Source organism: Notamacropus eugenii, chromosome 3 (genome assembly GCF_028372415.1).
Source record: "Notamacropus eugenii isolate mMacEug1 chromosome 3, mMacEug1.pri_v2, whole genome shotgun sequence".
Lineage (NCBI taxonomy): Eukaryota > Metazoa > Chordata > Mammalia > Diprotodontia > Macropodidae > Notamacropus > Notamacropus eugenii.
The window spans coordinates 347,302,459-347,315,827 of NC_092874.1; the positions used below are offsets into that span (position 1 = coordinate 347,302,459).

Sequence of the window (13,369 nt, forward strand, 5' to 3'; positions counted from 1 at the left end):
GTTTTAGCTATTCTATATACTTTGCAGATGAGGCATTCATGATGGCTTAAGAAAGCAGCTTTACTGAAGAGGACATTTTTTCCAAGGAAAAGCTTTGAAGGGTGCTTGATTACTTAAAAGAAAAGTGTCACATTGTTATCAAAAGGAGACTTTGGGTAATATTTTGTTTGTGGGGTTGATGGATTATCTGTGACATTTTCCACAAGGCTGTGATAATTGAGCATACAAACCACTGATCTGATAATTTTATTAATAGTAGGGGATATATAATTAAAATATAATCATAATAGATTTGTAACTTTGCAAAACACTTTACTTCCTTAGAGTTTCCCCAAAGACTCTTCTGACATTTTGCACTAATGGAGTATTACTTCGCACATTGATGGCCGGAGATAGCACATTGTCAACTGTGACACATGTTATTGTGGTAAGAATTTTGCTCTTTCCAATATTATAACCGAATTTCAGTAATTGTGATTGTGACTTTATTTGCCAGTGTAGAGCAGACTATATAAAAGATAAGAGAGGCAGCACAACATAGTAAATAGAGGGCCAGCTTTGAAATCAGAAAGGCAAATGTTCAAATCTCCAATCTGATGCATGTTATCTGTATGACAAGGGAGAATTCTTTTACTCTCACTGCCTCAGGAAAATCTGCAAGTTTCAAGTTACCTAGGGAGTTACCTATGTGAGTGGAAGATGTTTTCACACCAGGATATCCCCGTACTGATTAAAGCATAGGTTCAGACCCCACCCCTTCAAAGAGAGAAATATTTGTTTATTGCACACTGTTATATATGATGATTTTTGATATTTAAAAAAATGAGTTTATTTCTTGTACTATATTTAAAAGAAGATTAAGTTCAAATTCTGCCACAGACACTTATTATCTGAGTGATCTTGGAAAAGTTATTTAACCTCTCTGAGCCTCAATTTTTTTCATCTGTAAAATGAAAATAATAAGAGATCCATCGTAAGGATCAGTGAAATATCTTTAAAGTGCTTTGCAAACCATGAAGCACTGAATAAATGCTAGTTGTTTTTGTTATGAGTAATAAAATTATAAGACTTATTTAATGCACCTTAGGAAAATTATAATATTTATATAGTTTGCTTGTCCTTTTTATGTAAGAAAATGATGCTAAGGAATGACCATCAAAGAGGTTCATGCACTTTGTTTAGTTGTGATTTTCTTTTTTCTTTCCTTTGTTTTTTTTTAAGGCAGTAGGAAGTTAAGTGACTCACCCAGAGTCACACAGCTAATAAGTATCTGAGGCCAGATTTTAACTTAGGTCCTCTTGACTCCAGGGCTAGTGCTCTGTCCTGACCACCTGCAGTCAATAAGCTGTCCCCTCACACACACACATATACCTTGCTGCCTCTGTGATTGCTTTTAAGAATCCACACTTAACCCCATTTAAAGACTTGATGTCGATAAAGAGCTAGCAAAGGAGTTTGAGAAATGATTGAATAGATGGGTAGAGAACTAGGAGAGAATGTCAGGAGGAGACAAGAATATACAGAAGTAAAGCAATATCAGATGCTGTAAAGACAGGTCAAGAAGGATGAGAAATGAGAATAGATCACAAGATTTGCTGTTTACATAATTGGAAACTTTGTATGGATCTGTTTCAGTTTGAGTGATACATTTGTACCTTCACTGGACACCTTGGAAGTATTATCTTTGGCCATGGTAGAGAGTAACTCTTAACTTAATTATCTAAGTATTCAACCTTTTACCTCATTATTACCATATTCAGATCATCTGACCTAACTGGTAACTGATAAGGGCAGCTGGTGGTATAATGGATAGAGTGCTGGGCTTGGAGTCATGAAAACCTGAATTCAAATCCAACCTCAGATACTGACTGTGACTCTGGGCAAGTCACTTAACCTCTGTTTGCCTCAGTTTCCTCAGCTGTAAAATGAGGATAACAAGGGTTGTGAGGACCTAAATGAGATAATATTTATGAAGTGCTTAGCCCTTTGTGTGGCATATAGGAAGTAATCAGTAAATGTTCCCTCTTTACCACTGGTTTACCTGAGAATTAAGTAACTAGTTTTTTAGGGCTTTTCACAGAGTAAAATTGTTACTGTGTCCCAGAATCATACACATTTACGATGAGATAAACTAGCAGAAAATAGCGGTTTCATAATTAATAGTTAGTGGATCACAAATTTATACCTGGAAGGATCTTCAGAGATCGTGTTATTCAGTCCTCTCAAACAACTTGCCCAGCATTACATAGTTGTGGACCTGGAATTCAAACCCAGGTTCTTTAACTTCAGAACCTGTGTATTTTCCATATAGTATATGTCCTCTCACATAGTCCTTTATCTGGAGTTTAGATTTAAAGGTGTTTTTGAGTTATTTTTGAGTGATAGTCTTTTAAGTAATAGAGTTGGGGTATAAAGTAAAACTATGTTAATTCACTCCATTAAATTCAGATTTTGTATTAATTTGACAAGAGTTGACTGAAGTTTAACTTTTTTGTTTCTAGGAAGAAGGATTTACAATGATTTGTTAGTTAAGTAATACTTATAGAGAATTCACTTAATAAACTGTTTCTTTTCACATATTCAAATTAGATTTTCACTGATTCAAATTGACCATCCTCACTAGTTTGTCTGAATTGTTAAGGTTTTTAGTCTACCTTTTATCAAAAAATAGTACAACAAAAGAGATCGTAGTTACCTGTAATGTCTTAACAATTATCTTTTTTTTTTTTTTCTTGATTCAGGATGAAGTACATGAAAGGGATCGATTTAGTGATTTTTTACTCACAAAGTTAAGAGACTTGTTACAGAAGCATCCAACTTTGAAACTGATTCTTTCTAGTGCTGCATTGGATGTAAATCTCTTTATAAGATATTTTGGAAGTTGCCCAGTGATATACAGTAAGTAAATATGAAATGTGGTCAAACATCTCAGGGAAACGTATTATTAATATCATTGTTAAATATTCTTTGTTGAAATTTTGGAAGTAAAAAATTTCCTTTTTTTTTTTTTGCATGCTCAAAATCATCTTAACCCTATCTACATCATATACAAAGTTGAGTAGAATTAGTATAGTTATGCACTAGGAATAGGTTCCAATGCCGTGGTAAGGAGAAGACAGAGGAATTGAATTTATCTTCCTAATATTTAAGTTCCAGACCAGTACTTTCTGAACTATACCCAAATGTTGCCCATTACTTTCTTAAATCCTTTTACCCTGAAATGCATTTTAGAAAACTGCTTTTTTTGCTTTCATTCGCTAATTCAGCAAATACAGCATATTTGTATCGTTACAAAGCAGTGTTGGAGATGCAAAAATGAATAAAAACCAGTAGAAGGCACAACTCGATGTTCATAAGAAATCCTGGGGAAGTTCACAGCTGAAACTGATGACTTCTGTGAGGGAAAGGGGTTGGATCAGATCAGGGAAATATCCATGTAAGAGGTGATATTGGAGTTGGGGCTTGAAGGGTGTGTCCAGAAGGGGCAGGGATGGTAAGGGCTCTTTAGGAGTAAAGAGTAGTAGCTCTTTAAGATAAGCTAGAGAGGCATAGGACAGATTTAGAAAACAGTAGTCCAGTTTCTCTGGAGTATAGAGTGAAGGAAAGTAGTAAGAGAGGAATCTGGGCAGATGAGTTGAGGCCAGATAGTGAAGACTCTGTCAGATATAGTTTCAGCAAAAGCTTTGGGGAACTACTTTTTGAGTTATGGAAATGATATGAGCAGATCTGTGCTTAAGATTGATTTTTCTGTTGTGTACATTATGAGGTAGGGAGAGACTGGCACCAAGAACACAAGGTAAGAGACTATTTTAATGATTCAGGTAAGGCATAATCAAGGCTAGAACGAAGGTATTAACAGTGGGAAGGAAAATTTATTGAGTGCTTAGTCTGTGCAGCACACTCTGTTAAATTTGGGGGATACAGATAGAAAAGTAAGAGAGTTCCTGCTCCCTCCAAGCTCACATTTCAAAAGAGGGAAGACAATGCATACAGGAAATTTCAGCTGTAAGTCATACGGAAAGGTCCACTGATCCTAAAGGGTACATCTGAAAAACAGATGTTAATGTATCTTCTTTAATGTTATTTGCACTGATTAAAAAAAACAACAACTTTTTCTTAGGTTAAACTATTTGAAAATGAGAGTTTGGTAGTGAGAGTTTTCTTTTTTCAGACCTTCAGTAACTAGCTGCTGAGGAGGCACCGTCTGCCCAGATTTCTGAAGCAGTGGCTAGGTCACATCTCCAAAGGGTTAATTTCCTGACTGATGACTAGTATGTGACTAGTCACTAGTAGTTACTGATGTCACTTCATGACAGTAGTGGAGCTGGCGATTCTTTTCCTGGGACTCTTAGCTTTAACTTGCTTGCTTATAGCGTTTTATTAGCTGCATTTGTTAGTAGTGGCAAGGATGGTGTAATCATCCTTTTGGAGGACGTTGTTTCCCTAGTTGATGGCTTCCTGATTAAACTGAAAGCAAGGCCAGTGGTCTAGGGGCATTGCTTTACCCTGGGCTTTTGGTGTCAGAATCATAGGTTGTGTTTGTATGAAAAATCTGGAGGGAGTTGGTGACCCAGGTGGTGGTGGTAGTGATTATAGCTTGGTTTACCTGAGATGTGTTACCTCTTGGTTCTCCCTCAGGCTACCTTGCTACTTCAGCTATATTGATAAGTCACTAAGAATTTTAATATAATCAGAATTTTCACCAGCTTTGTTCAAAATTTATAGTTGTAGTATTTTTGTCATAGTTTAATGGAAAGATCATTGCTTCTGGAATCACAGGAACTGGATTCAAATTCTACCTCTTGATACCAACTCTGTGACCCTAGGCAAGTTACCTAATCTTCGTAGGCCTCAATTTCCTGCCTCATCTGTAAAATGAAGGGGTTGGACATCCCTTCCAGCACTAGGTCCTATGATCTTTGCTCAATTTACATTAATAAATCATTTTGTAGTGTTATGTTGATTTATTTCTGTCTCCTGTTTCTGCATAACTGAAATATTTTCTGTATCCATATAGTTTCCATTTGTGTTACTAATACCTCAAGTTTTAATTTTAAATAATCTGTACTTTCATTTAAAAAAATGCAACCAATTCAAGGACTTTAAGCAATCATTTTAATTGTGTGAGAGTTTAGTCATTTTAATCTCTTGCCTCAGAAATGGATTGTGCAGAGAAATAAATAACAAATGAAAAAATGTAAGTAAATGGATGAACAACTAAATAAGAATGTTAAAAAATGAGAAAAATCCCCTCTTGATGAATAGTTTTAATTTCTAGGAAGTGTTTCTTCCTATCAAACCTTTAATTTATCTTTTAATTTATCCTGTACATAGCTTATTTGTACATAGTTGTTTTCATGTTACCTCCCCTATTAGAATGTGAGCTGCTTGAGGGCAGGGACTGTCATTTGCCTTTCTTTCTATTCTCAAGGCTTGGTATAGTGCCTGACACATAGTAGGTACTTAATAAATATTTATTGACTATTGACTAGTAACTGATTTGTCTTTTTTTTTACACTTGTTAATGTATGACATTTTACTTTAAGATCTTTTATTTGATCCTGTGATTTTGTTAGCATTGGTTATTTTTGCTTAATTTCTTTGAATGTTCAGATAAGTACCTGAACATAGATAAAAGAAAAAATCTTGTATAATTTCTTTTTCTGTTTTCATTGTTTTTAGCATTTTAATTGATTTGGTTATTCTTAATATTTTTTAAAATTATACTTATACTCCTATTTACTTTGTTCATTTTAAATTTTGGTCAATTTCCATTTTCTTCTGGATTTTTAGCCATTTCCTCTCAGTTTTGTGTTACCTGCAAATTTTACATGCATTCTACTTATATCTTTTTTCCAGGTTATTTTACAAAAAAATCAGTTTATATACTATTAGGACTGAATAATACTACTAATAATCAAGGGTTATCTGTGAAGTACAGTAAATAGGGAAATATAATAGTTTACAGAATCTGTCATGTCATTGATTTTTATACTTCTTCCATATCCCTATGATGTGTAGCATAAAAATGTGTCCAACTCCTATCCATCCACAAGAGGGCCACCCACTGTGTTGCATGCCTTGCTCTAGATCTGTTGACCTTATGTGGATAACAATGAACATCTAGGCTGCCTATTGTGTTGTTTCTTGTTCTCCCTGCTTTTGATTTTTCCACCTCCTTTTCAGTCACACGTTTCTTTGGCATCTTTTATATCACCTTACAGCAGCCTTCTACACTTGCAAGTGCAACCTGAACCAGATTAAGATGTCATTGGGAAGTGTTTAATAAAATAAAAATACATGTAGTGTAATGGGCCCTGTTTGTGTGACACCACTGTTTTGCATTGCTTCTAGTTTGCCTTGTTGTTAAAATGCTCATACAAGTCACATGTCTTTCCATTGAACTTTGAGTGAACTTAAACTTTGCTCCTTTGGAGACTTTTGTATTCCATGAAATAAATATAGCCATATTTCAAATTGCTTTCCATAATTGGTGGGTCAATTTGCAGCTCCACAAAGAATGCATTTGGACTTTCTACAATCCTTCCAACAGTTGTTCATTTTTTATTATGGAGCCTGACATACATTTTAATTTGTATCCCCCTTATTTAGTGATTTGGAGTATTTTTAATATGGTTTTTTATGTTTTCTACACAGATATTTGCTTATATTTTTCAGTAAACAGTGGTCTCAGGTTAACTTAATTAACTTAATGTCTAAAACTGTATGATTGTTAACACTCTTTACCCCTGTTCAACTACTCTGCTGCCATCACTGCAAAAATGAAAGGTAGTCTTATAAGATAAAGGATAGTTTACACCTATCTTCACTTCAGTGGGTTATTGTGGCCGAAGAATTCATTGCCTATGGCTAGTGTACTGTTAAGGAAGCTACCTAGACTGATCTTCAGAAGGAAAATGGTTACCAGGGCCATAAAGTCTTTCTAGGACTTTCCAGAGTTTGTGCTCTGCTAACATAGCCTTCAGCAACCCAGGATTACTTGTATGCTACATTGAGGCATTGAAGTGAAGAATACTTATTTATTTTTTTAAAGTAAAGACATTTTATGAAGAATAAAGACAATTTTAGACCATTTTTCTTTTAAAAATCAGTTTTTAAAAAGATATCTTAATGTTAAGGTCTTCTGGGAAAAAGTAATATGCTTCTGATTTGCTCAATAGAAAAAATATTTTTTGATTTTTTTAGTACAGGGAAGACCATTTGAAGTAAAAGAAATGTTTCTGGAAGACATTTTAAGAAGTACAGGATATACAAACAAAGAAATGTTAAAATACAAGAAGGAAAAACAGCGAGGTGAGTTTTTTTCTTGCACAGAATATAAATATGCTTTTTTACTAAACATAACAGAGGAAGGTGAAGTTGAAATATTTTTCTTTTTATTTGTTATATAAATGCTGATGTCATCTAATAACATAAGCCAAAAGCATGCCCCCATATGTCTAATGACATAAGGCAAAACCATGCCCTCCTGTATGGCTGTTGACTTGGTGGGTGACATGAGGAATGGGAAAGATTAGCTGTACTTAGCAGGAAAAGAAATGTGAGCCTGAAACTAATTATTGTAGCTTGAAACTGATCTTGCTGGGGATCAGGAAGGTAATGGAACAGTATCATCTCCCGCAGATTCTGTCTTTCCTGTTAAGATTTACAGTCCTGGACTGTAAATAACCATTTGGTTATTTGGTAAATAATCATATCATAACCACTTGGTTATGTTATATTTCCAGTCTTGGTTATAGTATAATGAATAATTTGGATTCAATTATTTCTGAAGTCTCTTTTCTTTATGAATCCTATGGTTTTATAAACATTTTGTCTTCAGTTTTGATATAGTTCTAATAAGGCTTAAAAATTTTGCCTAAGCTTCAATTTTTAGAATTTGACATTTCTTTTACTTCATTATTCATGTTCCATAGGAATTTTTTGGAGTGTTTTAAGTATTTTCATTTAAAATTTTCATTTAGAAAGTACCCATTGGTTAAAAGTAAACATTCATTATACATTGAATGAAATTAAATGAAATAAAGTGATTGATTATATATATAAAGCCATAAACCCACTGTTTACAATTTCAGTTCAACAAAATTTATTAGCCTTTTTTATATGCCAGACTCTTATATTTATAAAATGTGTATATTTACTTTTACAAAATGATAATGTAAACATTATGTTTGATTCCTCCTCTTCTGATCTGTGGTTCCTCTCAACTCATGTGTTTTTATGGCTAATAGTATTTTGTTTTATGTAGTTGTTGTCAATATGTATGTTGTGGATTTTCTTTATTCTGCATCATATTTTATAAGGCCTCCCACTTTTCTTTGTGTTTTTCCCATTTGTCATTTTTTATTGTGCAAGAACATCCTATTACAGTCATTACAAAAGTATTACAATACAAAAGTAGTACAGTACTTTTTATTTAGTATGTAATCCACCTCTGAATTTCTATGTGCTTATTTTGTATACATTCTGTATTTATTTATGAATAGATTGTATGGGGCATAGAATATGGGGCAGCTAGGTAGTACAGTGGATAAAGCACTGGGCTGGTAACCAAGAAGTCTCATTTCCCTGAAGTAAAATCTGGGCTCAGACACGTACTAGTTATGTGACCCTAGATAAGTCACTTAACCTTGTTTGCCTCAGTTCTCCATCTGTAAAATGAGCTAGAGAAGGAAACGGCAAACCACTGCAGTGCCTTTGTCAAGAACACCCCTAATGGGGTCATGAAGAGTCGGACATGATTGAGCGGTAACAGTAACAAGTTAAATATAAGCTGTGTGAAGGCAGGTCTGTCTTACCTTTGTATTTATATTTCTAGCATCTAGTGTAGTAGATGCTTAATAAATACTTACTGATTGAATTGTTGACTGTCCAGGTTACCTCCAATATTTTACTAGCATGAATAAAACTGCTCTGAATATGCTTTTACAAATCGCTCTTTTTTATCTTTCTATAGCATCCTCGGATTATATTACTAATTGTGGTAACATTGGGTTAAAGGATAGGAAGTTTTGTAGCTCTTTTTGTATATTGCCATAATATTTTCTAAAAATATATTTCTATCTTATGCCTCCAATGTAAATGGTCTACTTATTTCACCACAGCCCTTCCAACTTTGGATTTTACTGCTTTTAAGTACCTTTGTAAATTTAGTGGATGTATCTAATAATTCAACATTGCACACTTTTTTTGGTAAAAGTTTTTTATAATTTGTATTTCAAGAAATGTTTGTTCATATCTTTTCATCACATATCCATTGAGGAAAGAATTTGGTATTACTTTTGAAAAATTACTTTTGGGGTTGTTGCATGGCTTATAGATACCTTATTAGTAGGCTGGATTGGCAAATAGTTTCAGATCTGAGAGCATCATTCACAGGAAAATGTTTCAATTTATGAGTACATTTAAAGTATTTTTTATTTCATTAACTATTTCTCAGTTACATGTAAAAATTTTTCAACATTTGTTAAAAATTTTTGAGTTCCAAATTTTCTTCCTCCTTTCTTCCTCTCCCTTGCCCCTTGAAAAGATAAGCAATGTGATATAAATTGTAAATGTGAAGTCATGCAGAACATTTCCATATTTGCCATGTTACAAAAGAAAATAAGAAAAATTTTAAAAAGTTAAAAATACGCTTCAGTCTGCATTCAGACTTCATTATTTCTCTCTCTGGTGGCGGGTAGCATTTTTCATCATGGGCCTTTGGAATTGTCTTGGATGGTTGTCTTAATCAGAGCAACCAGGTTTTTACAGTTAATGGTCCTTACATTATTGCATTACTGTGTTCAACATTCTCGTGATTCTGCTCACTTCATTTTACATCAGTTCATATATGATTTCCCAGGTTTTTCTGAAAGTATCCTGCTTGTCATTTCTTATAACACAATAATATGACATCACAATCATGTACCACAATTTCTAGTTGGTAAATATCCCCTCAGTTTCCAGTTCTCTACCGGCACAAAAAGAACTGGTATAAATATTTTGTCACATAGGTCTTTTTCTCTTTTTTTTGATCTCTTTGGGATACAGATATAGTAATGGTATTGCTGGATTAAAGGATATGCACAGTGTTATAGCCCTTTACACTTAGTTCCAAATTTTTCTCCACAATTGTTGGCCCAGTTCACAACTCCTCCAAAAGTGCATTAGTATTCCAATTTTTCCACATCCTTCCAGCATTTCTCACTTTCCTTTTATAAGTACATTTTAATATTTTAAATACAGTTAATGACAAGAACTTTAAGGGAGGTATTACTATCTTAGGACATAGCTTTTAATGCCACTGCATTTATATTATTTAATTTTATAAGTGGATAAATTTTTAAAGTTTTCCTTTTAAAAAATTGATGCATTTTTATATCATATTCATTTCCAAATGTACCTTCCTACCCATCAGTTCTTGTGACAGATTTTAAAAATGTCAGCCAGCCAAGTTGACCTTGTCTAACATAATGTGCATAGTGTTTGCTCACATCTTCAGGGAAGGATATGAGGTTCATCTTCTCAGTTTTTATCTAGGGTAAAACTTCATTTTCTTGTTTTTTCTGTTTATGTTGTTATAGTTAGTGGGTTACCGTACTTGGTGTGTTCTTGGTTCCGTTTACTTCACTCTGGATCCTTTTGTGAATGGTTTTTTCTGAGCTCATTTGTTGTTATAGCACAATAATATCCAGTTACATTCATGTATCACAATTTCAAAGAAATGAGTTTTGAAAAGCAAACTAAACAGTGTACTGACAAATAATCTTTCTCTTATAAATGATTTAGAAGAAAAACAGCAAACTACTCTTACTGAATGGTACTCTGCTCAAGAGAACAGTGTGAAACCTGAGTCTCAGAGGCAAAGAACCGTTCCAAATGTCACTGAGGAGTATGATTTATTGGATGACGGTGGGGATGCCGTGTTCAGTCAGCTGGTAAGACTTTCACTGTCTCAACTGGAACTTTGAGAGTTTTCATTCTTTTTTTCTGAACATTAAGTTGTATTCTAATCATTGTTCATTATGAACTTAGAGGATTAATTTATCAGCTAAATGGTGCTAGACTTTTTACTTTTTAAAAAATGTGTCTATATCAACTCTTCGAAGAAGAAAAATATTTAAAATTCTACACGTTTTTGTAGTTTCTGTGATACTCATTTCTATGAGGTATGGTTCATGATTTGAGCACATTCAAAACCCTGACATTTTGTGTATATTTTGATGCCTCATTGGCGGCGTAGCATTGACCCTGTATTCACAAAGACTGTGTCTGAAAAATACAAACCTGGCAAGTGTTAGAAGTTGGAAAGGCTTTAAGTATGGTACACTGCCAGCTATTGTCTAAAGACCAGCCAAGCTGAATTCATTCGTAATTCATAATTATCCTCTAGTCCCTGTCAACCAATGAATTTTTTTTGGTCAGAGCACACATGAAACTGTTTCCTAAAACATGGAAGTGTGCTCTCTCTGGTTGGAAGAAGTATACATACCAATGAAATTTCAGATCATTTGAAGTGTTAAAGAATTTCAGAGCCATTTTTGATAGTGTCATTGCAAGTTTAACAGGGCTTGACTGGAATTATATATTCTTTATATGTCTGGAGGTAACTACCATGAATACTTGTTGTGAAGTTCATGCAGAACATGTCATTGTTGTCATCATCACATTATTTATATTTATGTTTTATATTATTCTATAATATACTTATAATGCTAATTGCTAGAATATATATATAGTCCCTTAAAGTTTTCTAAGCACTTTATATGTGTTATCTCATTGGATCTTCTCCACAACTTTATGAAGTAGAAATTGTTATCGTCTTCATTTTTATAGATGAGAAAACTTGGACTGAGAGAGATTAAATTACTTGTCACATAGCTAGTTAGTGTTTGAGGTAGGATTCTAACTCAGGTCTTCCTGACGTATAGATCTGGCACTCTGTCCAGTGTGTCACCCAGCTGCCTAGTTGTAATGTGTTTGTCTTTACTTGACTGATACTAAAGATTTTTTGAACTAATGGTTATAGATGATCACATTCTTAAAAACAATCTCTTCAGACATTAGATTAATTTGAACATTTCTGCATTTTTAGACCGAAAAAGATGTGAATTGCCTTGAACCGTGGCTAATAAAAGAAATGGACGCTTGTCTTTCTGACATATGGCTGCATAAAGATGTTGATGCCTTTGCTCAGGTGTTTCACCTTATTTTAACTGAGAATGTTAGCGGTAGGTTGCATCTTTTAATAAATTGCTCAATACATGCAGTTATCTTGTAGAGAAAATTTAGGTTACATAGAAATTTATTCCCTAAGTTTTTCATTTATTTTCAAAAAGTTGTTTATTCCTCAAACATGTGAGTGCCTACTCTGTAAAGCACTGTGGAGTATACAAAGACAAATGGGGCATGGTCTCTGCCTTGTGATCATAAGGTAATTTGTGTTCAGTACTTACTTTACTTTATATCTCTGAAACCACCTTTTCATACTAATATATTGGAAAATATTTGTGTATACTGAGTTACTAATTTGATAAATGATATAAAATAAAACACTGAGGTATACTATATATGCATAATATATGGTGTTGCCAATATTTCAAGTCAGGAGGTATCCCCACATCATGTTTGTGGAATATGATAAATGCTAGCAATCTGTGATAACATCAGGATGCATTTTCAGGGTTGTACGGGGCCGTAGGTAATATTTGTAAAAATCTCATTTATCTTAGTTTTCTTCTACTTCCTGGTCCCTTTCTTCCATGCATTATGAGATGCTTAATTGCTCTCATGCTGTCATCTTGGTGTACTAGATCCCATACACAAGCCTAACCCCTGTCTTATGTAGTGTGCCTCATATGTCAGTTACCTCCCTATATACAAGAGGTGTGCGTGTGCATGCGTGTGTAATGAAAATACTCATTCTCAGATATTTCAGCCAAATTTTTTGCATTGTGAGAACTAGTATCATTTTCTTGAGTAGGTTTGTATTTTTTAAAAAGTTTATAAAACCAGATGAATCTTTAATTAGTAGATTATATGGGAAAATTTGTGAAGAGAAAGTTTGTGAGAGCTTCCTGATACAATTTAAATAAAATAACCTATAGTTGTCTTAGAAGTTTATAAAGTGCTTTTCATATATTACATCATTTGAACCTCCCAGCCTCTGTTTGAAGTAGAAAGCACAATAAGTCAGTGATCTGAGACTCAGGGATTTCCCTAAAGCCACAGTTTCTGTGTGGCAATGTTGGAATTTGGATTCAGGTTATATGACACTAATGACACTTGTTTACTATACCAGGCTGCTCCTTGTTTATTCTGGGTCTTTGGTACCTTCCATTCAGGACAGGACAGCAAGTAAGGCTTG

The 13,369-nt window shown here is 33.9% G+C and overlaps 1 protein-coding gene across 1 annotated transcript in view; it reads left to right on the forward strand.

Moving 5' to 3' along the window:
- The window catches only part of YTHDC2 (YTH N6-methyladenosine RNA binding protein C2), a 90,602-nt gene that overhangs the window by 17,328 nt on the left and 59,905 nt on the right, over nt 1–13,369 (forward strand). Inside the window, exons 6-10 of the mRNA XM_072597186.1 lie at nt 325–427; nt 2,742–2,898; nt 7,207–7,314; nt 10,792–10,940; nt 12,098–12,233. Of these exons, the coding sequence (XP_072453287.1) occupies nt 325–427; nt 2,742–2,898; nt 7,207–7,314; nt 10,792–10,940; nt 12,098–12,233 (653 nt within the window). The remainder of the gene's footprint in view (nt 1–324; nt 428–2,741; nt 2,899–7,206; nt 7,315–10,791; nt 10,941–12,097; nt 12,234–13,369) is intronic.